The following is a 25,621-nucleotide window of genomic DNA, read 5'->3' as shown; positions in this document are numbered from 1 at the left end:
AAAAAAAAAAAAAAAAAAAAAAAAAGGTAATTCAGGTAAGGGCCAATACTCCCAGAGAAACCCGAGATGGCATTAGGTTCTCATATGGCTCCTCATAGCTGTCCAAAGGCCACGCTCTCTGCTGCCCACACACCGGGCTAAGACTGTTATCTCGTACGTGGAGCACCTCCTCGTTTTCTCCCAAGACACTCTTCTCCCTCGTGCTTCCAGGCCCGGAGTCCTCTCTCCGAATGGCAAGAGCCCATGAGCTCACGAGAGTCGCCCGCTCACATGCTCTCATATCACTCGCACACCGCACCCAGGGCACGCCCACCGCCCCCACGAGATCGCACACTTCTCTGGGAAGCAGCGACAGCCACACACTGGCACCTGCCACCGCCATGAAGTCAGGGTTCTCAACTGGCCTGCCTCAGGGCGGACAGAGGACCGACCCCTCCACCCTCCTCAGGACCCCTCATGGCGCGGACATAAAGAAGAACCATGCGATTCTCCTCGATACCTCAAGTGGGCTGGATCTGCACAGGAATCACAGTGGAGCGAATCACAACAAAAGGTTTTAATTCTAAAGACAAGAGGTTAAGATAAAACCGAACTGCTGGAAAGTACCAGTTTTAATGCGTGAAACTCCATTTCTGAACTTCACCTACTACAGCTCCATCACCCAAACCAGAACTGTGACAACTCAATAACCACAAGTGACTCGCAGGGGCGGAAGGGGTTCTAGAAGCAAGACTGCAGGGCACGTGCTTTCACCCAACTATTCTGAAGCACCAGGACTCAATCCCGGCATGGCCTTCTTAGCTCATCGGCCACCGACCACCGACATGCTCCCAGCGGGTTGCTCAGAGGCCCCAACGGGGATTTTTTTATCGGCTTGTGACAAAAATGAAGTCCAAGTGTGCCAAGGGTGCAGGACACCGAGGGGGCTGGCAGGCGGGGCATCTGTGGGGATGCATTACTTGCAGAGGCGCGGGCAGCGCCCCGCCTGTGACAGACGACAGCTCTCTGAGCACAGCCCCGTCCTCCGCCGAGCGCCCCGACGCCCAAGCAGGGAAGCATCACGGCGCGGGCCGGGCCGTCCCCAGCACGAGCCCCATGCGGCTCCACAAGTGACGCGGGAGTCTGACGCAGGGCCCTTTCCAGGGTGCTCCTCTGATGCACGGGAAATGCACAACTCTTGGCCTGTAAGAGTAGGACAGCCCACAGAAGTCACAGAATTTCCGAAGAGTGACCAGCGTGGGGCGGAGCAGTCAGGCGCGCGGGCAGAGCCGGCGAGAGGGGTGCGGGCGGACGGAAAGACGAGCGAGGCGGCTGAGCTGCAAGAACAGGTGATGGGGCAGATAAACGGGGCTACGCGGGGAGAGCCAGGAGGGGCCAGGCCTGGGGAGTGCGCAGGGGGCCTGGGGGGCCGAGCGGACCTAGCACCTGCAGGCTCCAGTTCCCAGGGCGGGCCCACCGTCCGTCCGTGCGCGCCACGTTTCCCTGGAACAGCCACGCCCACTCGTCCACACACATCCAGGGCCGCTTTCCCGTTACAGGGCGGGCGGGTGCCGACAATGAGCACCACACGGCCGGCAAACCCTCAAGTATTCACTATGTGAGCCTTCGCAGGAAAGATTTGCCAGTTCCAGGATAGAGTAGTGAGGACCTTAAAAAACAACAGAAAAGTGTATCTGATTAGGCAACGATGACCTACAGCAGAGTCTTGAATAAGAAAATTGCCAGAACGTGTCTGAGAAGAACAGAAAACAAGGAACAAAACCAGCCACCACTTCCAAGGGCTATCGGCAGAGCCTTCCCTGCGGGTCGAAGGTGTCCCTCGCAAGCGCCCCTCGCAAGAGCCACCAAGGGTGGCCTCATGCCCACCGTGACGGACAGAGAGGCCAAGGCCCAGCGACAAGAGGGCCCCACGGCCTGCGCTCTTCCCACAGGAGTGACCTTACACTGTCCAGGCAGGGAGACAGGCTGGAAAGCGGATGGACAGTCTGGGGACTCTGGAGTGAGGGGGGACCAGAAATGGGAGAAGCGGCCGAGGAGAGAAACACGATAGGGGCAACGAGACAACCAGAGGGGACTACATAGTACCGGGGCGTCCCACAGTGGAGCCGGACACACATGGCAGGTGACACAGCAAACCAGAACCATGGGCCCCTTCCAAGGAGACAGGACCACTAACAACAATCAGGCCGGAACCACGGCTGCCAGCACGTACAGCTCCTGACCTGTACCAACAATCATCTCCCAGAGCTCAGCCAGGCCCTGGGCCCGGGGCCCCTCGTGTCAGTGCGTCAGTCCTCGGGACCCCGGCGTGCATGCCTGGAGGTGTCAGCGCACGAGGCAGGGAGCGACGGGGAGGGCACACGCATACACACACACGCTCGTCTCTCCCCACTGGGCTGCAGAGCAGTGGGCGCACTCTGTTTTCTTCCTCCCCCACGGTCACCTCACCATGTCACGGCACCAAACCGCACACGGGAGGACGACCCACAAGGAGGCCGGTATTTCAGCACGAGAGAGGACTTACACGTGTCGCCTGCAGGAAAATCGGAGCCGGATGTGGAAGACTCGACGAACTCAGGGCCTGTACCGCAGTGACCGATGTTCCGCATCTCACGCTGCGTTAGTTCACAGCGACCCAGCACAAAGGGGCATTTCTGGGACAGTGTTCTCTCTGCCTCCCTCCGTGTGACCCCCTCGTCGACCCGCAGACGCTGGCCGGGTCTGCATCGCGGCCCACACTCTCCCTCTCCGCCAGCTCTGTGGCGGCTGCGCCCGGTCCTTCCCAAGACGACAGGCCCCTCGTCCCGTTTACATTCTCACGCCCGGGCTTTGCACAGAGCAGGTCTCCATAAATACCGTGCAATCCACTAGTTTCTAGCAGGTTTACTTCCCTGACTGATTTTAGGAAAAAAAAGTAGAGTAAAAACTGCAGGCCTCCAAACTGCTTACAGCAAACAAGAAAATAATAAACAAAAAATTAAACAAAAAGAGGCCAGCCTGAGCTGACCCAGGAGGCGGTGGGCACTGGCTCATTTCACAGCCTGGCCGGTTGTGCAGGGAACGTCCCCGTGATACAGTTCGAGACGGATACAAAAAGGAAAAAACAGAGACAGACGAACAACAGATGTGGAGTTCCAAGTCATCGCTGGGGGGTACTTACCCATAGAGAGGCCCGTCGTTGCCAATAGCAGAAACCATGATCACGTTGTTAGCCGTTAACTCCCACACCTACGGGATTAGCAGACATTTATTTAGGAAGCAGGCCAGTCTCGATCACACACACAACTGTCCAAACTGTCCTCCTCAAGGAAGAAGGCTGACCTTAAAAATGTAACTCTAGACCCCCATGGACATGGACGTTTGCCAACCAGCACGTGCGTGAGCGCTGACGAGACCCAGGGCACGGGGCCTTCCGCACACAGAGCAGAGCCCGCTCTCCGGGCAGGCTCAGGAACGTGCCTTTCGGAGAAGGAACCGAGCCGGCAGGTGTGCCGCTCCCACTGCAAGTTGCCAAAGCTCGCGCCACCACCCGCCGTCCTCGCGAGGCAGGCACACTGCGGGTGACAGACCACCAGCGCACCAGAGATAAAGCACTCAGAGCAGAAGCTGTCACCAGGCGCCACCGTCCTTCATGCGGGGACACAACCAACCTTGTCGACGAAGGGGTGGTCCATGAAGTCGGGGCCGCCGATGCTGAGGTTCAGCACGTCCATCTTCTTCAGGATGGCGTAATTGAAAGCGTCCAGGAACCAGGAGGTGTAGGACACCTAGTCAACCGCCAGACATGACTTTAGGGGTTTTAGTGGAAATCTCCAAGGGCGACAACAGAGTTTGTTTCGAAGTGTCCCTACAGACTCTTAAGCAGCATGACGTATTAACTTCAACGTCAGAAACGAAAACCAAGAACAAATGATGCTCCAAAATGTGAAGCAGACACCGGAAATTCTAGGTCCCGGCAGCCGGACTCTAGGGACAGCTGTGCTGTGGGGGCGGCCGCGCTCTCCCAGCCTGCCGTCCAGCGCCTCACCCTCCAGTACACCTTCCAGGGTGAGCTGAACCCCACAGCTCTCAGTGCCTCCTTGAAAGGACTTATCACAAGATACGTCCCTTTCGTCTGAGCATTTCTACACAGTTTAATGGACTCGTCTAATGTTCCTCATTCCTAACCAGACTGGAGGGGAAACGGCATCAATCAAAGTTACCTCACAGAATTATTTCTCGGACAGAGCTGAATCGCCTCGTGTACCACCACTCCAGACATTTTTATAAAAAATACAATTAAACTTACAGTAGAAATGGGATTAATGCAATATTTAAGAATTATGTTTCTTAAAGGCTTTCATAAATAAGACCAGTTTATATTTGCTCGTACAGGCAAATACAGGAGGCGGGAGTACAAGAAATTAAGAAACCGTCACAGGGGAGACACGAGGAAGTGAGGTAAGCCCCTGCTGGACGGGGACAGCATTGCGGGAATTTTCCCTGCATTGTCTTTAGATATTTCTGAACTGTGCACCATCTGTACAAAATTAAATTTAAAAAATAAGGAACAGGGTCCTCCCCTTTTCTATGACTAGTTCTGAAAAGCACAGGGACAGCGCCGGGACCCCACAGGGCCCAACGTGACACCAAATGGTACAGAGGCAGCCTCGAGCCCGTCACAGCCCAGGAGGGGCGACAACCACACCAACTCGTGATTCCTCCCTCGTGTGAAAGCACCAGACCCGTGTCCGTGACGTGGGGACGCAGGAGCCCCGGGCAGGCCCGGAGGACAGGAAGGAAGGAGACACAGGGAGTCCCTCCTGTTCAGTGCCCTTGGGGTGGGGTCTTCAGGGTCCAAGTGAGGCCGATGAAGGGGGGTGGGCAGCGAAGGGGCGAAGCCACACAGGGGCCACGGAGAGACAGTGTGGCACATGCAGGATGCCAGAAGCAGCTCAGCATCAAGGAGGTGTGCTGCTTCTAAATGAACAGGTTCCCCCAAGTTTCACTTTTTATGTTCTGATGTCAACTCCGTAAGCCTCAGGGGTCCTCAAAACACCTACCTGGTTATTGGTAAAGACCCTGAAAATATGGAGTTCCGCATCTGGAGCAAAGCCTTGGCACTCCCGCATGCTGGCTATCACACCTGCCACGAAGGTGCCGTGGCCCAGCCCTGCAGACCACAAGGAGAAAAGTCCCAGAACACGGCTGATACTGGGTGTGAAACCCAGCTGAAAAAGGCCACCAACTCAAAAGACGCCCTTCTCTGAGCCCCGGACGAAGAGGCTGCGCTGCCCCGGAACGCTCCCCCAGCCAGGGCCCACGCCCTGGCTGCCCCGATTCCGGGCCTCGCACCCCCCCGCCACCCAAACTGGGAGGTCCGTGCACCTCCACCAGGCAGCCCTCTTGCCTCTGACACTACTTCCTGACGTCCCAGGACAGTCGACAAACTTCTGCCCAAAGGTACATGAACAACATGGGTCTGTCTCGGTAACGGCTGCCCACGACTGTGTCGTCACAGGCATCCAGAAAACCGCACTCTTAACCCATACAACCGGGGACAGGAGCGAGGGTCAGAGACCAGGTCACACCACGGCAGCGCCACCCACCGTCATCCAGCGTCCGCTCATTGGTCCAGTTGGTTCTCTCCTTCACATTTTTGAAGTGGGGGTGCTTCTCACTCAGCCCAGTGTCAAAAACAGCAACCCTTACGTTAGCACCTTATTCCGAAAAATACAACCAAGCACAATCATGTTTAGAAAAATCACCTTTTTGGATCTTGTCTATAAAAAACAGTCCTGAGGGTGGCTGGGTGATGGACACTGGGGAGGGTGCGTGCTATGGTGAGTGCTGTGAATTGTGTGAGCCTGAGGATGCACAGACCTGTACCCCTGGGGCAAATAATACATTTTATGTTAATAAAAATAATTTTTAAAAAACACGCATGTTCCTCCTTGGGACCTGTCATGGAAGCCAGAGACCACCCAACGTCTGCGCATTAGGTCAGGTGCCCCACGGGCCCTGGCTGAGCCAAGACGAGAAGGGGAGACTGGGAGAGATGCCATCACGTGCTGCTAAGTAAGACTTGAGGTTTCAGGGGAAATCTCTTGGCCCATCCCTCCACTGTCACCAGGGCTCAGTCCTCCACATGATGGAGTCTCTGCTTCTGATGACTTCCCCGGGTCTCCCTCCCCTCATCTCCTTAGAGAGGCACTATGGAACAAGGGGCACCAAGTAAGAGCACACCCTCGGGGGACAGGAGACAAATCCCATGCCTCCCCTCAGACACTGCTCATTAACCCCCTCTGCACACAGGGCTGCCGGCGACACGCGGGGCTGAGGGCACAGCACAGTAAGGAAAACCACTACGCAGTACACCTCACTATAACAAGGAGCCTATTTCAGATACGGGCCAAAAGCTACGTGCACCAGTGTTAAGACTGATATTGACAGATGAGGAAGATCTAGAAAACAGGTAGAAAAACCTAAGACACTCATATTGTTTAACAGCTAACAGGTGTCATAGAGGTGGGGTCTTTCTGGTGTGAGAGCTGTGCTGACATGTCCATACTATGTTAAATCATCAATTACACTGAGAGAACTAGCAAAACATACTGCTTACATTTAAATAATGCACATGATCTCAAAAACCACTGGTCTGGGGGGACAGAAAACACTTTTCTGTTTAGAGAATTTGCTTTGTGAAGAGTTCTCATCCTGAAGAGATAAAACCACAAGGTGACAATCATTTTACTGAAACTCCGGTCCACCAGGCCTGAAGAGTTAAACGGTCTCAGACCTACTGCAGGGCAGGGGCTGGGGAAATCAAGGGAGAGGTCAGGGTCTCCAAGGCTAGAGGACATAGGTGAGGACGCCAAGACCAGCTGAGATGGAGGGGGTGGAAGGGGAGCTAGAGGGGGCTTCCATTTGAGCGGGGGTTCAAACCTTCACAGTAGTTATGACAGCGATTTTCTGCCGTGATGCACGGGAGAAATACTGTAGTAGCTGTTCTATTTCCTAGGATATGGTCCCTAATGCTGTCTCTTGCTTTGAAACTAAGCAACGGGCGCACGGACTGTAACTCAGCCACTCTGCACAGAGCTGCACTCTCAAGGGATAAGCTCATTTTCACGTTATCACTTCACAATAAACATGTTTGCACTCGATCTCATTCCCTGAACAGCTGCTGTGTGTTCACCTGCACGTCAACAGGAGAGAAATGCTCCACCATCTACCCCCAACCTCAGAAATGGTACAGAAACACACCGAAGGAACAGAGGATTCAACAACCTAAAAAGGCAGAGCCAGATGCCCAGCACAGCAGAGGTCAAAGGCAGGGCCGCCGGATGTGTGTGGCTCCACACACAGTGGAAGGCCGGGGCCCAAGGCTGTGGCTGCGCCAGGCGCCTGAGACGGAGGGCGCGCCGGCCACCAGCCCTACGCGGGTCCCGGGCGAACAGCACACACCTGTGTAGCCCATCTGCCAGAGCACGTCCGCCTGCAGGGTCTGGGCGACCTGGCGCGGGATGGCTCTCAGCAGCCGTCTACTCGAGTGTCTCCCTGTAGCGTGCCAGAACCCAGAGCCCAGGGAGAGGCTGGCTCTTCGCAGCGGGCGTGACGACTGCCACTTCTGGCTCCACCGGGTTTCGTTACAGGGTGCGACGGGGTCAGCTAGAGCCAAGGAGAGAGAGAGATGAGACGCGGAGCGGCATGGGGACAGCCCGAGCCGGTGGGGAGAGCACCCACTCTGAGAAGGGCGGCGACCAGCCCTGAAAGCCCAGGTGACCAGAGGGGGAGTCCTCTACCCCCCCCCCAGAGGGCTTTCTCCATGCAGTCACACCCACAGGACATCACTTAGCTGACATCATTGTTCCCCAAGAGTCCTCTACTTGGCCTTTTCTAACTGGCGGAAGGCAGACTGGCAAACCACTGCATTGAAACAAACAGCCAGCTGTGGCTGCAGCTGAAGGACCCAGAAATTCCCGAGCTTTCGTGCAACTTGCTCTCCCTGGGCCTTCTAGAAGGGTCGAAGACAACGACGACAACAACGAAACAACAAGGAAGCGAACGGCCCCCTGCGATGGCGAAGCTTCTCAGCACTGGGCTCCTGGCGCAGGAGGAGGGGCCGTGTTAAGCCACCACACCTGTCTCTGGTCTGACAGCAGCGGGACCTTCTGCTCGCTACTCTCAACACGCCGCCTACAGTGTCCCCCTTCCAAAGCAGATGCGCTAGAAAAGGAGTCAGGGGTTCGCAAGGCAACGAACCCTGTCTCCTCTCGATCCTGCAGGCGAACCAGCCCTGTGCGCATCAGCACCCGCCCCGTGGCACTGAGTCCACGGGTTCCGCTATCTGTAAGGACCCTACTTGGTGAAAAAATGGAAGACAAAAGCAAAAGAACCACCACAGGAGGGGTCCTTACCTTTCAGGACCGTGCTATCATGCGAAAACCTGCATCTCAGATCAGCTTTCGGCAGAACACAGCTATGCTGCTGCGACTGACATTGTGTCTCTAGAGCTAATGCCTACCGTGCCGTCCAGTCTTACCAGGCTCCCCACGAAAGGGTACAGGGACCTGGGAAAACATGTAGTTGTGTCAACTCCATTAAGTAATTATTTGCACAGACCAACTGAAATTATTCTGCACTGAACTCGCTGTGCTGACTCTGCTGTGCGGAGGGGTGGGGGAGGGGCCTGAGTGGCTCAGTGGGTTGAGCCTCTGCCTTCGCTCAGGTCATGGTCTTGGGGTCCTGGGATCAAGCCCCATGTCGGGTTCTCTGCTCGGTGGGGAGCCTGCTTCCTCCTCTCTCCCTCTGCCTGCCTCTGCCTACTTATGAACTCTGTCTAATAAAAAAAAAAAGTCAACAGTGGGGGACAATACTGGAGGTGTTGACGGAAGACGGGTGTTGATAGCACACGAGGGTCTGCTCTGTCGGCCTGAGGCGGACCAGACTACACCTGAGTAATGAACTTGGCTCTGTAAGAGCAATTCAGAGAGCCTGGAGAGTACTGGAAGGAAAGCAGTTAAAATGATAAGAGGGCTTGAACCCGTGTCAGGTGAGGGACAAGCTGAAGGATCTGGAGAGGAGAATCCATCAAGGTCACCACAGATATCTTGAAAATATCTTTAAACACTGTCTTGCGACAAACAGGTTGGCTCTGTCCTCCAGCCCATGGATAGGGCCAGGGACGGGAGCCAGGGTGGGACAGGCTCCAGCTAAAGTAAAGCAGAGCCTGCTCACAACACAGCCAGAGAAACAAGCAGTATTTAACGTCTATTTACATCCTAAAAACTCTGCTAAGCTCTCACACTTGCACTATTTTATTTCGTCTTCGTGAGAACCCTTGGAGGTAGGTAGCATTATCTCCAATTTTTGGACAGGAAAAGCTGGAGCCCACAGGAAAGCGGCTCACCACGCGAGGCAGCAGATGGCGACAAGGCCGACTGGGACTGCCAGCCGCGCAGCACGGCCTCAGGGGCGTCAAGCTCTGTGTCGGACAACCGTGGCGGAGAAGCAGAGAAAGGAACCCGGCCCTGAGAGGCCAGGACTGCTCTGCTAAAGTCAGGCATTTCCGTGCTTCTTACAACGTCCTGGGGCTCTTTATGGTAAAAAAGTAAAACAGAAAAGCTCATGTAAGCCACTTATCTGGCTAAGTGGACAAGGTCTGGTTTGCTTTTACTTCCTGGATTGCTCTGAGGCTACTGCTTTTCAAAGAGAAAAAGCATCACACAACATCTGGCCTGGCACAGAGAGCTGAGGAAGCCGGACAGCTGACCTCTGGGGCGCCCGAGAGCCGGCTTGTCCCACTATGCAAATTCATGCGGCTTCCCCCTGTCCCTTCTTGAACCTCAGGCTCTCATGCCTACTACCTGACAGACAAAGGGAGAAAAAGAGAACTTTCCTTCTCTTTCCTCCAGGGAAATAAATGACAGTAAATGATAACAGAGCTGGCAATCTGTTACCCTACTTTATCACAAATGGGAAAAAAGCCCTTTTTTTGGTAGTAAGTATGCTGCAGAAAATGTTAAGTAATAAATATGTAATTTATTATTTAAGGGTAAGCTCTACCCTGACGAGCCCAAGCTGTACAGAAGCGGGACAGAATAAGCCCTGGGGCTGAAAGGAGAATCATCAAGTTCCCTCCGTCCTCACCCCTGCGCAGCCTGCGACTGAAACAGGCTGCGCCGCGGTGCGTGGTGAGAAGGCTCTCAGAAAAACAAAACAAACCCCACGGAAAGTGTGTTTTCCGAGACGCCTTAAAACTAAAAACACACACTGACAAGCACAGCGCAACCAAGAGGGAGACCCGAAGACCCGCCTTCCACTTGGGGATGTACGGGGCGCAGGGGACTCCAGGCTCCGGCTGGGCACCGGCAGACACGAGCATCACCATCGTCCTCCTGCAAACCTGCAGATTTTTTTCCCACCAAACAGCAGGACATCGGTTTCTAGTGTTTCAGATGCCTGGCAAGAAAATGTTCACCACGGACGGAACTGGATGAAGGGACTCGGGGCCTTCCTGGACCGCTGCTGGCCGGCCCGCAGAACACGCACACTCTGTCCCCGCGCCGCAGCCGAGCGGAGCCCAAGCCCACGGTACTCACACTCCGCGTACTTGAGCGAACGGAAGACTTTGCGCTGGGGCGTCACCCGTTTGATGTTGGGATGGTCTTCGAGGGTCAGCAGCCCCGCTTTCTGTTTCTCTTTGATCTGAATCACCTCAAAATCACTAGGGTAGTCACTGGATGGGTTGTTTCGAGGAATGATTCTCCAGTTGTCTATTTCACTGCTCTTCAGGGCACTTGAAATAAAAGAATTTCTAGCTTTGGCTGTAAAGTATCCATTGAAAGCCACGATGTATTCTGAAATCAATGACCACAAATAAAAATAAGAATTTATGTCCCTGTATTGTTACGTAAGAGTGCACCTACTCCAGAGTTCCCTGTGGCAAAAGAAAACCTACCGACCCTAAAACTGACAGTAGGAGGAGCAGTACACCAGGACTAGTCTAAATGCCCTACAGAGCAGTCCTCCAGGCTCTGAGGTCAAGCGACCTGTATGAGCCCCCAATCACAGAATCCACCCCTTAAAATCAGATCCCTGTGCTGTTTTTCAAAAAGCAAAGATCAAGAGAATTCTGAATACATGGCAAAGAAACGCGTGTAACTTTTTCAAACAGGAGAAAGGGATTTGGAAGGAAAGGCTCGGTTTTATTTTCCTGAGCATTTGGCATCTCCCAACTCCCCACCCTCAGCGGCTACAATGGCACCTGTTCCGCAGAGTCAGGTTTTAGGGAAGAAATTCCCAGTGCCAATGTATCCCGGGAAAGCCAACTTCAGCAGAGAGAACATCTAAGTACTGTGCACTCACCTCATGTCAAATCGTAGAAAAGAGGGAAATGACTTTTTTGGCAAAAGCTAATTATTTAGAATTAAGTTGTTTTTTTTTTAAATGGGGAGGGGACTAAAATAGTATCATTACCATATTCCACAACCGTTGAGGAGAATTCCACCTTCAACGTCAGGTGGGAACAGCCAGGGCATGGGGCCTTTTCGAAAGACTTCTTCTCCAACCTGTCCCCCAGATGTTTCCTCCCGCAGAGCAAAACCACGAGCAGAAGCAGCCAGATGTTCACAAGCTTCATGGTCAAAAGTGAATATGGTCGTAAAATCACATAAATTCAAATCACACTTTTTTCTTCCTTGATTATAAGTTAATTTTTGTTTCGGCAAAAAGCTGAAACATTATTGATCAGCCATTTTACAGTCTTGTCCAACATAAAAAGAAGTTAAATTTCATGGCCTTTTGTGGTTTGGCCTGGAAAGAGGCTTTCATTTCTTTCTTCGTTTCTTCTCCATCTTGGGCCTCAGGCTCCTCTCACTCCGGCCCAGACAACTGAGTCCTCCCCTCCATCTGCAGCACAGAAGCACGGTCCGGCGGGGCGAGCGGTCACTCCGGCGGCTCTGGGCGGCCTGCGGAACGGAACGGAACAGAGCAAGCGGGCGGAGTCAGTCCCACACGCACCCAGGCCAGAGCGCCACAGAGGCGCGCAGCGAGGAGAGCAGACAGGGAGGGCTCGGGCATCGAACACCTTATCATTTCTTTAGTCACTCCTCACTTCTCTCGGGGGGAAAAAAGTTTTAAGGCAGCTTCAAAACTCAGAAAGGTTAAAACAAACGAGAAAAACGAGCAAACTGAGCATAACAAACAATGCCAGGAACGCCGAGCCCCTCGCAGCCGGAGAGGGGATCTCGGTCCCACACATTGTCCCTCCGCTCTGCCTCCACCTCAGACTCTCCGGTCTCACCCTGTGCAACCCTCTGTCTCCAGGGCTCTTCCCCCACAGCATTTTATTTATTTCATAAGTTTTATTTATTTCAAAATATTTGAATTTATTCCATTCATCCGTGTGGAGCCCAACGTGGGGCTTGAACTCACGACCCTGAGATCAAGACCTGAGCTGAGAGAGTCGGACGCTGAACGGACGGAGCCACCCAGGCACGCAGGAACAGCAGTTTAATTCCCCATACATTTTGCCAGCTCTTCCGGCAAGAGCTTAGTAGATACATCCTCACCTTCTACCATAAAATAATTCCTAAGGACAAACTAATTTGCATCCAAGTCAAATCCTTACCACTTTCTTTCAGAGAAACTATGTTTTTAAATTATTCGAACTATTATTACCTTTCAGATTTTGAAATATTTCCTGCCAATTTTAAAACTTTTTTTTTTTAAGATTTTATTTATTTATTTGACAGACACAGATCACAAGTAGGCAGACAGGCAGGCAGAGAGAGAGGGAGAAGCAGGCTTCCTGCTGAGCAGAGAGCCTGATGCGGGGCTCGATCCCAGGACCCTGGGATCATGACCTGAGCTGATAACAGAGGCTTTAACTCACTGAGTCACCCAGGAGCCCCTCCTGCCAATTTCATGAAGAGGGCACAGAAGGATTCACGCAGTCATCCAGTGTATTTTACATGAAGCCTCACCTTAAAGGGATCTAACCTGCCAGATAGGTTGTAAAACCAGATTACCTCTTTCTCGGAAGTAATACAAGAGAAAATGTCGTGAGGTACACCGCTGCCAAAGAAAGTGTTACCTGAGTGTTAAATTACACACGGGCACAGATACCTTTCAAGTATGTGAAAGGCAGAAAAATGATCATTCTTCACAATGAAAAACAGACCGGCAATTAAAAAAAAGAAAGAAAGAAAACGATGCCGGCTGCAGCACGTTCAGAAAGATCTGTTGCACTGATCCTACCAGAAACATAAACAACCCAGCAAGGGGAACACAATCAATTGAACAGGACAGGCCTTATACTGCTAACTTGTTTCTTTTCTTTTCTTTTTTTTTTTTAAAGATTTTATTTATTTATTTGACAGAGAGAAATCACAAGTAGGCAGAGAGGCAGGCAGAGAGAGAGGAGGAAGCAGGCTCCCCGCTGAGCAGAAAGCCCGATGCGGGGCTCGAACCCAGGACCTGGGATCATGACCTGAGCCGAAGGCAGCGGCTTAACCCACTGAGCCACCCAGGCGCCCTGCTAACTTGTTTCTAAAAAGAAAATAGTCGGGACCAGGAGTCAGCCCTCTTTAAACAGAGGCACGGAATTAAAACCCTTTCTTCTGGCAGCAACGGGTACTTTGGAGTAACGAGGACTTTGTGGCTTCTGGAATTATTCATCGTGCACCTATTCACAGGAAAACACTCACGGTTAGAGTTTCTAAAACAGCCTGTAGGTTACTCTCTAGGACTTCACCGCTGGAGGACCGCACAACCCTGAAGAGCCTTCTCCGGCACTAGAGGCTAAGGCGGGTGAAGGAAGCTCATCAGACGAAAACGAAATTCTAGAAGTTATTTCCGCATCAACACGGAGAACAACAATAAAAAAGCCAACCACAAGAACAAAGTAATTAACACCAAAGATCAGAACAGAAAGGGTAAAGAAAGGCAACAGGGGACGCCGAAAAAGCCACTCCAACATACTTCGTGGCCATCCGCTTGGGAGCGAGCCGCAATTTTTTCAGCTTATACTTGGTATCTGCAGCAATGGCCCAACACGGCACAGAGCCACAGGAGGCACATGCGTCCGTTGCAGGACGAGTGGTCAGTGAAGACAGAGCTCAGCACCGGTGAGACTTCTCATGTCATGTTACATGAACTTACAGTGCAAACGATTTAAACAGGTCTCTCAATGAAGGGAAGTTTTTTAAAAAATAAATCTCTTTATCTCTCCTGCCTCGAGCTGAAGAATCTACGACATATTTGGGCTACATGTAACAAGTATTAGTGAATGATACTAGTAAGCCCATCTTATCTAATTGTGTCAGATCAAATGCCATTAAACCTACTCTTAATATACACAAGGGTCTGGACAGATACTGCACAGCGCAGCCCGTGTGGAAACAACGGCTGGCATCCTACACTTGGGCCAGGAGACCGACTTCACAAGACAGAGAAACAGGAAGAAAAGGTTTGAGGGGTTTTAAACTTTAAAAATCCCTAAGCTGGGACGCCTAGGTGGCTCAGTTGGTTGGACGACTGCCTTGGGCTCAGGTCGTGATCCCGGAGTCCCGGGATCGAGTCCCACATCGGGCTCCCAGCTCCATGGGGAGTCTGCTTCTCCCTCTGACCTTTCCTTGCTCATGCTCTCTCTCACTGTCTCGTTCTCAAATAAATAAACAAAATCTTTAAAAAAAAAAAAAATCCCTAAGATAATCAGCTCTCTCCCAAAGAGAAAACTTTCTAGGTTTTCGAAAATAAGACACCGCAATATCTTAATAAGATGTTCTACCTTAATCTATGCAATTAAATTCTACAATCGTATATCGTGCTTACCAAGATCAAGGTGGGATCCAGCAAAGCGGCCGACAATGAGCGCAAACGGCTAAACAAAGAGCAGGAAGACACCGGAGAGGAGGCCCGCGCAGGGCCAGGGTGCTGCACCAAGAGCTCCTCTGGGTGACACGGGAGCTCCTGCGGACGAGCTGGGGGGCACCTGGCAGAACCTGAGCCAGCAGAGCCGCAAGCATGGAAATGAGGAGGGAGAAGGGGAGCAGCCTGAACAACGCTACGTCACAGACCAGAAAAACACAGGATGTGCAAAGGATCAGCGAGTCATTGCACGAGGAGAGAGGCCACAGCGTGCCAGTCTGAGGGTGGAAAGACGGTGGGAAGCAGGCAGGGCAAGCAGGTGCGGCCTCTGAGCAGCTCAGGCAGGAAGCAACGGGAGTGGGGTGCGCAGAGCCGGCTGGGGCTGCTGAGCAGCTCCGCTCACCCACCCGGCTCCTTTAAGGTGCGAGTCACAGAGCCACTGAGCAGGCGGCAGGGACACAGCAGCCAACAAAACCCAACCCAAGCCTCCGAGCTCACGGCGCTGACCCAGTGTGTGTGTGTGTGTGTGTGTGTGTGTGCGCGCGCACGCACGCGTGCCAGCCTGGGAGGGGGCCTCTGAGGAAGGACCCAGCGGAAGCAGGAAGCTGGCCAGGCCAGCTGGGCAGAGTACTGGCGGCACTGGGCACGGCGAGCCCAAAGGCCCGAGGCAAGGAACATGCCTGCTTTGTGTAAGGAAAGCGAAGTGGCCAGCGTGGCTGCAGCAGGGAGAGGCGGCGGAAATCAGACAAAATGGGAGATGGGACTGATGGGGAGACAAACCGGGGAGGGCCTTGTAGGTCAGAGAAAGGACCTCAGCTTTCATTCCGAACGGGAGGGAAAGCAGGATCTGAGCAGAGAAGCCACCCCAGCTGGTCCGCCCGTGAACTGGTTCGCTCTGGCTTCTGTAAGGAGCGGGGCACAGGCAGACACAGGAGACGGACTGGACGACTCCCATGATGACGCTGGCTCAGGCCAGGGCAGAAGGAGCAATGAAGGGGGGCACGTGACGGAGGCGACCGCAGTGAGACAATCCGCGGACAGCCAGATTGGGTGTGCGCACCCGAGGAGCCGAGGACAACACGGAGGTCTTCCGTCCAAACACAGACGGGCGTCTGCCCCTGATGGAGATGGAGAAGGCGCAGGCAAAGCTGGTCTGGGGAAGACAGGCAGGCGCTGAGCTCTGACCATGTGAAAATCAGGGTAAGCATGAGCACCGGGAAGGCGTGGCTCCAGGTAGAAAGGAACAGGGAGGTGGGAAAAACCCCAAAATCTGTGGGAGAGGATTTCCATGACTCATCTTGGCCAGCTGAAAGGGCCACACGAAAAAGGGTGAACAGCTGCCCGCCCCTAACTCCAAAGCCACCACAGCAGGAAGACGCCCTCGGGCGGAACAGTGCCAAGGGGCTAAGGCTGGAAGCAGCGAGACAAGGACACACCTCTCTTCGGTTTGGATATGGCTGACCTGCTTTCAGTCTTTCAAGGTGAGCGAAAACCTAGGTTCTAAGAAGACCTTCTTGTCAAAGACCCATGGCTCCTAAAAAATTCTGACAACAGGGGCGCCTGGGTGGCTCAGCAGGTTGAGCCTCTGCCTTCAGCTCAGGTTCTGGTCTCAGGGTCCTGGGATCGAGCCCCACGTTGGGCTCCCTGCTCGGTGGGGAGCCTGCTTCCCCCCCCCCCCCCCCGCCTGCCTCTCTGCCTGCTTGTGACCTCTCTGTCAAATAAATAAAAAGTCTTTAAAAAAAAACAAATTCTGACAACAGATACTGAAGTTTCTGGGGTTTCCCAATCCCAGAATAAGAGGGCTTCGAAATATAAATTTGCTTTTAAGAAAACAAAACTGCCACCAGGGGCACAGAGGCTGGCAAACAATGCCACCGGCCCCGAGGTCGCAGGGCCGGCCGCCGCACTGCTGGCCTGTTCCCCACACACTGTCCCACAGGGGCGTCAAGGGCGCAGACCACAGCTCCCGCATCCGAAACATGGACTCGCCTGTGCCGACGAGCAGTCATCCCACCGGCTCTCACGACGCGAGGCAAACCTACGGAGCACCATCCCCGAGCTGGCCTCACCGTCTAGCCACAAGCATGGCAGCGGCTACGCGGCACATAAACACAGGCGCAGACATACATACGCAGGAAAAGACACACTTTTTAACAAGAGTTCTGTCCTTCCTTTTCTTCCTTTCTGCGTAATCCAGCTGAGGGCAAGAAGGTGAGATGCTGATGGAGAGCCATGGCGGCCTAGTGGCCAGAGGGGGGTGGGGTGGGGTGGGGATGGCGTCTTGAGAGACAAGGAAGGCGTGCAGGGCAGAGGCACCAGGAGAGGGGGTCGGAGCCTGACTGGGGTGATGGCCGTGAAAGCGGGAAACTCATCTGATCAAATAAATATTTACAGATAATGGGAAGCAGCTTTCTACTGGCAGAGAAGAAAGGCACAGGTACGAATAAGGGGAAAACCTGAAAGACCCACACAGGATCAGACTAAAGCTGAAGCACCGTGTGAACTCTGGGTTCTCATTACATGGACAGACAGACGTGGAAATGAACATATGCGAGTGTGTGTGTGTGTGTGTGTGTGTACACATTTCCTAGCTCTGTCTATGCAAGGGCATGGGAAAAGTGGCAGCCCAACAGGAGGGAGCCCATCTAGTAGTACCCAGAACTGGTTTCCTTTTCTTTTTCTCTTTTTTTTTTTTAAGATTCATTTATTTGAGAGAAGGAGAGGAGGAGAGAAACTCAAGTAGACACCGTGCTGACTACAGATCCCCACGATGGTGCTCCATCCTGTGACCCCAAGGTCAGACCTGAGCCAAAACCAAGAGTCAGACACTGACGGCACCACCCAGGCCCCCCAGAACTGGTTTTTCTAAATGTCATTCTCCATTGCAAGAAACCAGGCTCCTGGTTCCAGGCGAGTGGCCATCGGAGTCTGGAACATCGTGGGCCATGGAGTGAGGAAGCGCTCCGAGAGTAACGGGAGTGTGTCTGAGGACCAGAGAGGCCAGCGAGGGACAGCCGGAGCATCAAAATAAACAATGAAAGTAACAGATGTTAAGCCATTGCAGAAAATACAAAACAAGCATCCACAGTAACATTTAGAAGCAAGCTGGAAGCCTGAAGAATGAGGTATTCACAGAGTCCCAGCATGCCTCCCAACATCCTGATTTCCAAAGGGACAAGCTGCTTCTCCTACAGCAGAGAAGCTTCACCAACTTGGCCAGCCAGGGCACAACCGGACACGGTACACGGAGCCAGTGACTGAAGAGGCTGGCACCGCCTGGGCGGGTCTTGCCAAAGACGCACAACCTGAGTCACATCAGGAAGAAGGAGCAGAAGCCAACCAAGGACAGTCTTCAAAGCCAACGCATGGAATTCTCAAAATTACCAAGGAAGGTAAGGAGAGCCAAGGAATGCTGAGACACAGCCGCAGATTGAAGGAGACTCAGGAGACTCGACCGGTAACTGAACCTGAGGTTCTCAACTAGGTCCCTCGGCCGTGAAGGCACTCTCGGAACAGCTGGCAAACCTGGACGGGGACCCGCCTGGGACGACACAGTGTGTGTGTGTGGGGGGGGGGGGTATCGAGACTCATTTCCTGCACCTGAAGGCCTCGCTTTGATTGCGTAAGGACTGTGTGTGCAGGAAATGCCCCGTGAAGTATCTGGGGATAATGGGTATCAGGTCTGCAACTTGCTTTCACAAATGGTTCAGAGAAGGAAAAGGCTCGGTGCTGTTCTTGGAACCTTTCTGGTAGATTGAAATTGTTTCCAAAATATGCAAAAAAAAAAAAAAAAGAAGAAGAAAAAGAAAAAGAAGAAGTCTTATATTTAGTCTCAGCTGATAGGAATGAATGAGAAGGATGGGAGTATTAAATTTTAAAAAGGTGGAGAGGGCAATTTAGGCTCTCTTCTGGTACTCCGTCTGAGCTGCCCACTGTGCACGACCAGACTACACACCATGTCAGACAGACTCACGCATGTCAACCATCACACAGAATGACATCCTAACAGCCCAACAGATGTGACTGAGCTAGTCAAAGGGAAACTCAAACTCATTCCCCTTCTAACAAATTAAAAGAACCCCTGAAAAGTTTCATAGCAAAGTAAATTTGTTAAAACTGACTCCAGTAGTTCAGTGGGTTAAAGCCTCTGCTTTCAGCTCAGGTCGTGATCCCAGGGTCCTGGGACCGAGCCCCGCATCGGGCTCTCTGCTCTGCAGGGAGCCTGCTTCCTCCTCTCTCTCTCTCTGCCTGCTTGTGATCTCTGTTTGTCAAATAAATAAATAAAATCTTTAAAAAAAAAAAAAGCCTTAACAATGAAAAACCCTTTCCTAATAAATCCAGAAATAACGATAAAAACTTAACTCACAGTGCATTTATTCTGCAGCAGACACTATCCTAAGCAACCCTCACAACGTGTTACTAACCCCCCGCTTCCAGATGAGAGCACGGAGGCGCCCACAGTGGCTCATCACTGTGCCTAGAGCCAAGTGGCAGTGAGTGGGAAAGCCAGGCTGGAACTCGACTAGCCTGGCATGGAGGCCACCCTCTTAGAAGGTAGGTTACCCTGTTTTTCTAAAACCTCCCCTGCAAAGGCGCTCTGGTGGCACACTTGGTTGAGTGTCCGACTCTTGGTTTCAACGCTGGTCCAGATCTCAGGGTCACAGGACCAAGCTCTGTGTGGGGCTCCGCACTCAGGCCAAGTCTGCTTGATACTCTCTCCGTCTCCCTCTGCCCCTCCCCTCAGCTCAAAAGTGCACGCATGCACATACTCTCTCTTTAAAATCTTTTTAAAAGGGGTGCCTGGGTGGCTAAGTGGGTAGGGCCTCTGCCTTCGGCTCAGGTCATGATCTTGGGGTCCTGGGATCGAGCCCCCCGTCGGACTCTCTGCTCAGCGGGGGGGAGCCTGCTTCCTCCTTTCTCTCTGCCTGCCTCTCCGCCTGCTTGTGATCTCTCAAATAAATAAAATCTTTTTTTAAAAAAATTTTTAAAGAATAAAACTAAATAAAATCTCCCCTAGAAATTCATTCCACAGAAGTGTGAATCTGAAAGCATACAATGATTTACACCCAAAGATTACAACCAGGAAAAGCTAGAGTGTCCAAATGTGCAACAGGAGACCAGCTAACTGATTAATTAACCGGGACTCCGGAATGCTGTGCAGCAACGGCAAATGACGTTCCTCTGGAAGGCTGCATAACGGTCCCCAAAGCTATCCACATCCTCATCCCCAGAACCCATAAATGTTACTTTATACAGCCAAAGAGATTCTGCACGTATGATTAAACTAAGGATCTTAAAACAGGAAGTGCATTCTGGATTATCCAAGCGGGACCAATGTAATTGCAAGAGTCTTTATAAGCTACTTCTCCGACAACAGCAGAAGAGATGATGGAAGCCAGAGGCTGAGGTAGTAAGAGGAAGAGGCCAGGAGCTAAGGATCGCAGGTGCCCCTAGAAACCCAAAAAGGGAAGGAAACAATCTCTCCTGGAGCCTCCAGAAGGACTGAAGCCCTCCCGACACCCTAACATCAGCCCAGCGACACTGATTGTGGACAACCGACCTCCAGAACCGTAAGATAATAAACTGGTATTGTTTTAAATCACAAAGTTTGTAGAAATTTGTTAGCACAGCCACAGGTCTCGAATATACTTCCCAAAGAATATGGGGGAAGGGTAATGCAATATTAAGTAAAACAGCTCACAATGACCCAAATTTCTATTTTTAAATAATGTATCTATATGCACAGGAGAAAAGGAATAGGAGAAGATCTCTGCCACAGGGTAACATGGTCCTCCCTCTCCATGCCAGCAGTCCAAGGAGTCAGGGTCTTAGTTCTAGTATTTACAATTTTACAAAGAGGCTGTTACACTTCCATAATTAGGTAAAATAACTACTTAGGTACTTTACTAAAGCTTTTAAAATAAATTTTATAGAAAAACAAATTTTCTGGTTAAGTCAGCAGCACAGAGATTCAAAATAAAGGTTAGGGGTTTTTTTTTAATAAATTGTTTATCTTTAAGTAATCTCTAAGATGCCTAACATGGGGCTCAAATTCATGACCCTGAGAGTGAGTCACACCCTCCACTGAGCCAGCCAGGCACCCAAAGATTTGGTTTTAGCTATACACACAGAGCTTAAAAGGGATCCATTTCCTAGGAATTGTGTTAAAAAATCTGTCTGTGTCTACCCTAGAGCTCCAGGCCAAGCTTTTTGCTCATTCATTCTGAACAGGCTTATCATGGGCCGTATCACCTACTCAGAGGGCACGCTTAGAGCTGTTACTGGATCCACAGTTTACTGGATTTAATTCCTATAAATTCTTTACGTAGGTGACCTGGTGATCTTTCCAAACAAAGGTACGCCCTGTAAGATGGTATTTGCACAATTATGGATTTTCTGTTAGTACGTATGCCTCTAAGACAGGTGTAATCCAAAACATATTTGACATCAAATACTAAATGGAAAATAAACAGTTCAAACAATACATGCCAGGAAGATGATTTAACGAGCTATGAGCGAAAACGAGACCAAGGAGAGAAATGTGTTACCTGGGCAAACCACTGGTCTGACAGCTAACATTCCCTGCAGCTCAGGTGCTTCGACTTTGCATTATAAAAGAGTATCACTCAGATTATAATTCTAGGTATGGCTAAAGTATATCTGAAATCATTTCTTTGCACGTAAGAACACAATTCAGGGCAGAGGAAATCACTGGTATCACCTGACAGTCATCTAGTTACGCAGACACACCAGCTTTTTCTAATGAACCTTTACTGAAATAGCTCCAGAGAAAACGGAATTGTGTTTAGGCCACGAAAGAGTATTCAGTTCAGTTCAACTTTGGCTGTAGAAGTACCACTTTCATAACTAATTGCACCCTTGGCTGTACTACCATTATTTAACCAGCTAACATTCAAACGATGCCAGACAGCACTATCTTGAAATAAAGGTGTGTTCTTCAGGCTGACTGAACCATTCCTTCTGGCACATTCTGTCCATTAGCTTTTGTAAGGGGACAAAACAAGCAATTCGGCCCGAAGAGTCAACAATGCCAGGGTGAAGAGGTGCTTGTCTACACTGTCCTTTATTCTTCCACAGGTGCTGAGCCCATCTCCTTATTCTGCGGATCCTTCAGTCATCCAGTACTAGTGAGCCGCAGGAGGCAGGCACCTCCAAAGCCAGTACTCTCATTTTACTTGAAACTCATTTCCTAAAGCAAAGACACCGTCAGGATTAGTAACTCCAGGTAATCCAGATCTCTGCAGCATGTCAAAACTGATGAGGCCACGGAGGAGGGAAAATCGACCTGTTTTTACCACCTCCTTGGCCTGTCTCAGGTGAGATGCTGAAGGATAACAAGCACCCCACCCAACCACCAAATGCAAGGTCTAGCTTCCCATCCCTAATTAAGATTTCAGATCACGAAGGGTTAGAGTTGTCGTTTTTCCAATGAAATACAAATAGTATCTCAACTCTCCCCTGGTGCAAAGAGGCAGTTGCAAATCTCCCCCTAAAAACCCCACACGGGACACAGGTGGAAGCCCAGGCGCAGTTCACCTTCGTGATCCCCCTCCTAGCTTCTGTTATTCCATCTGTGACGCTTAACTGTGGCTGCCACACCGAAGAGGCAGTGGGCAGGACAGAGCAGTAACTATCCACCCTGAGAATGATAGAAGACGGAATCAAACAACATGTGAATTTGAAGGGAATGCTAAAAACTTAGCCAGAAGAGCTCCAGCTTGAGCCCACGGGGCCCCAGGTGTTTCAAAGGTTCTGCAAGCACTAAATGAGAATTTCTCTTTTTTCACTGACACAACCACCTCTTGAATGTGAGAGATGCACGGGGAGTGCAATGCAGAGGCCTAACGGGCACGAGTCCCACTGACTGAGGCCGCTCCCAGACACAAAGGCCACAGATGATCCCACCTCGGTGAAATATTCAAGAGAGACAAGTCCAGGGAGTTAGAGAGCAGATTAGTGATTGCCTGGGGCTAGGGTCAGAAATGGGTAGTGACTGAACACGGGCACCGGGGTCTTTCAGGGGTGACAAAAATGTTCTAAAAGTGCGTTGTGGTGAGGACCGCACAACTCCGGCATTTATGCAGGGGTGGGGGGGGGGGTTGGAGGGCGGTCACTGAATAAGTACACTTAAAAGAGGTGAATTTTATGGTATGTAAATTTGACCTGAACAAAGCTCCCACTTAAAATAGAGAGAGAGTGGGGTTATGGACACTGGGGAAGGTATGTGCTATGGTGAGTGCTGTGAAGTTTGTAAACCTGGCGATTCACAGACAGTACCCCTGGGGCTAGTAATACATTATATGTTAATTTAAAAATTTTTTTAATTATAAAATAGTGAGAGAACGTGTGCTGTAAATTAAAAAAAAAAAAAAAAAAGTTGGCAAGAATCAGTTGCGCAAGCTCCTCACTCTGAGACAAATGCAAACGGAGACCCTGCAGGTGGGCTGCTTACAGCACAGCTAAGGCTAATGAAGGGCCCCGGGGGAGACAGATTCTACGAAGTTCAGCTCTGCGATCCCACGCCACTCTGCTTCACTTGGAAGCGTCGCTCAGAACCTAAGTATTTAACTTAATTTGCACAGACAAACTGGCCACCATTCCCAGGGGCTCTCACCAAAACGAACGGTAAGCACCTTAATAAAAATGATGTGGAAAATCTGTCATACACTATCCCGGTCGTGGGGAGCAAAGACATGACAAGGCAAGGCAGGAGTCTCTCGGGCCCACCCTGCCCAGCAGCTTCCCGCACTGCACTCCTGAAAATCGGCACGCTGGGCAGTGAGCTCAGACCCGGGCTCGCGAGAACCGAGGGTCGCTGGAAACGTGATCGCGGCCCCTGCGGGAGCCGGCCCGGAACCGTGGGTGCGCCGGGCGCGCGGCTTCACTGCGCTCAAGTTTAGCTCACGGGAGGAAACGGTGAGGCTGAGCAAGCTAGCACCCCGCGAGAGCCCGGAGACAGGGCCCCGCACCGGCTGTCTCGGGTGCGGGAAAACGTCCCGTCCCCCGCCCCGCGCTCCGGTGCGGCTCCCGGAGGGTCCAGGGGCGCAGGGAGGCCCCGGCCGCCGCCGGCGCACACCCCCAGCCTCGGGGCCTCGGGTGCGCGGGGGGCTGCACAGGCCGGCGGGTCGGGGAGCGGCGCTCCGGGCAGCGAGCCGCCTCCGAACCTACCTGCGGCCGCCTCAGGCTCGGGTCCTGCGGGCCCGGGATAACGGCGCCTCCGCGGCGAACACGCCTCGCATCTCCATTCGGGGCTGTTTACTCCCAAGTCTCGCGACACTGCGCGACCGGGGCGGGGAGACCGACGGCGGAGAGCGCCGGGAGCGCCAGCCCCACCGGCCGTGCGTCCCCTGCGTGCCCGGCGCCGGCCTGCGTGCGCGCTCCGGCCGCCGGGCCCGAGGCTGGCTGACGGACGAAGGTCTCGCGACACTTGCGGCCCGGGACGGGGCGGGGCAGGAGGGGGAAAAGGGGTGTGGCGAGCCTTCCGCCCAGGTCCGTGGCGGCGCTGGTGGGAGGTGGGGGGTGGGCCCTGGGCTTTGGGCCCGGGCCCACGGATGACGGTCCTGGCGGAGCCGCCAGCGTTTGCCGTAAACTCCCGAGAGCTCCGGGCGCAGCGCCCTGTCCCTGGGGCCCGATGGGGGCCGGGGCCGGGCTCGGGCGGCACGGCACCCCCAGGCATGGCCCTCTGCCCATTTGCCCGACGCGGCCGGCTCCGGCCCGGGGACCCGCCCTGGAAGGCGAAACCCCCGCCGCAATCGCGCTTGCTCCGCCCCACTCCGCTCGTGGCCGGGACCCTGATGCCCGGCGGCTACCCTAGTGGACTAAACGAGGCTCGGTGCGTTCGACTCCGAAACGCTGGCCTCCCCCTGACGGATCGCAGGCCCTCCTCCGCCCACGTGTCGGAGGGGCCGCGCTTGGCGCTGGGCACGGGTGGGGGGCGGGAAGCGTGGTTTTGGTCGTGCTGTTGGAAGGTGATGTGCTGCACGGCCGGGTAACACCGAACTCCCCGCAGCCCCGCGGTAACGCTGAGGGGCGCCGGCCTGACAGCACCGCGGGGCACTCGGTGTTCCCTGGGTCGTTCTCTAACCAGACGGGCTTCCACACTGGGTTAGCACCCCGTCACTCACTGGCTTTCATCTCGGGCAAGTCGCAGCGCGGCTCTTCTACCTCACCTGCCCTACCCGAAAGCGGTATTCGTACCCACTCCCAGGGTGAGGGTTTAACGAAACACGCGTTCGGTACATCTAGACCCGTCGGCTCCTGATGGAAGTTCTCCCCATTCTGAGATCGCGCCGATGTTGGGGACTTCAGAGAATTCTGGTCTCTCTGGCATGGTAAATCCTCGAAGTTAAGCAGTGCCTGTTGCCACCATGTAATACACTTGGATCTTAAACTTAACTGTGGTGTTCTAATGTGGGGTAAATTGGTCTAAGCCACGGTTGTTTTAATAGGCCTTGAAGTCACTGTGCCACTGAATACACAACCCAACTGTCACGGACTGACGTAGGCTAGTGAGCTGAAAACACCCTTGTCATGGGATAGTGAAGCCCCAAAGCAGGGAAAAACACACTGCGGCCAGCCCCCAGGACCCTATAAGCTGAAGGGGTGTGGGATGAGCAACGGGGGTTTGGAAATCCAAAGAAAGGATGAGAGCCACGGGATCCTGGTCTGTCGGTCTTCCGCCACTCCAGGTTCTGAAATCACTGTACGCTTTATGTGTATAATAAAGAATGTGCAAATTCCATGGGAA

At 52.7% G+C, this 25,621-nt stretch overlaps 1 protein-coding gene across 1 annotated transcript in view; it reads right to left on the bottom strand.

Moving 5' to 3' along the window:
* Window positions 1-24,195, bottom strand: part of MBTPS1 (membrane bound transcription factor peptidase, site 1) — a 51,670-nt gene extending 27,475 nt beyond the window's left edge. Inside the window, exons 1-8 of the mRNA XM_047710298.1 lie at window positions 24,043-24,195; window positions 11,461-11,951; window positions 10,584-10,841; window positions 7,447-7,650; window positions 5,589-5,699; window positions 5,043-5,152; window positions 3,651-3,767; window positions 3,161-3,228 (exon numbers count right to left, since the gene is read on the bottom strand). Coding sequence (XP_047566254.1) covers window positions 3,161-3,228; window positions 3,651-3,767; window positions 5,043-5,152; window positions 5,589-5,699; window positions 7,447-7,650; window positions 10,584-10,841; window positions 11,461-11,623 — 1,031 coding nt within the window. The 5' untranslated portion in view covers window positions 11,624-11,951; window positions 24,043-24,195. The remainder of the gene's footprint in view (window positions 1-3,160; window positions 3,229-3,650; window positions 3,768-5,042; window positions 5,153-5,588; window positions 5,700-7,446; window positions 7,651-10,583; window positions 10,842-11,460; window positions 11,952-24,042) is intronic.
* Between the last annotated feature and the right edge of the window lie 1,426 nt (window positions 24,196-25,621).

The sequence above is a fragment of the Lutra lutra genome, chromosome 17 (genome assembly GCF_902655055.1).
Source record: "Lutra lutra chromosome 17, mLutLut1.2, whole genome shotgun sequence".
Lineage (NCBI taxonomy): Eukaryota > Metazoa > Chordata > Mammalia > Carnivora > Mustelidae > Lutra > Lutra lutra.
The sequence above is the reverse complement of the archived record's forward strand: the minus strand, read 5'-3'. Positions and strand labels throughout refer to the sequence as shown.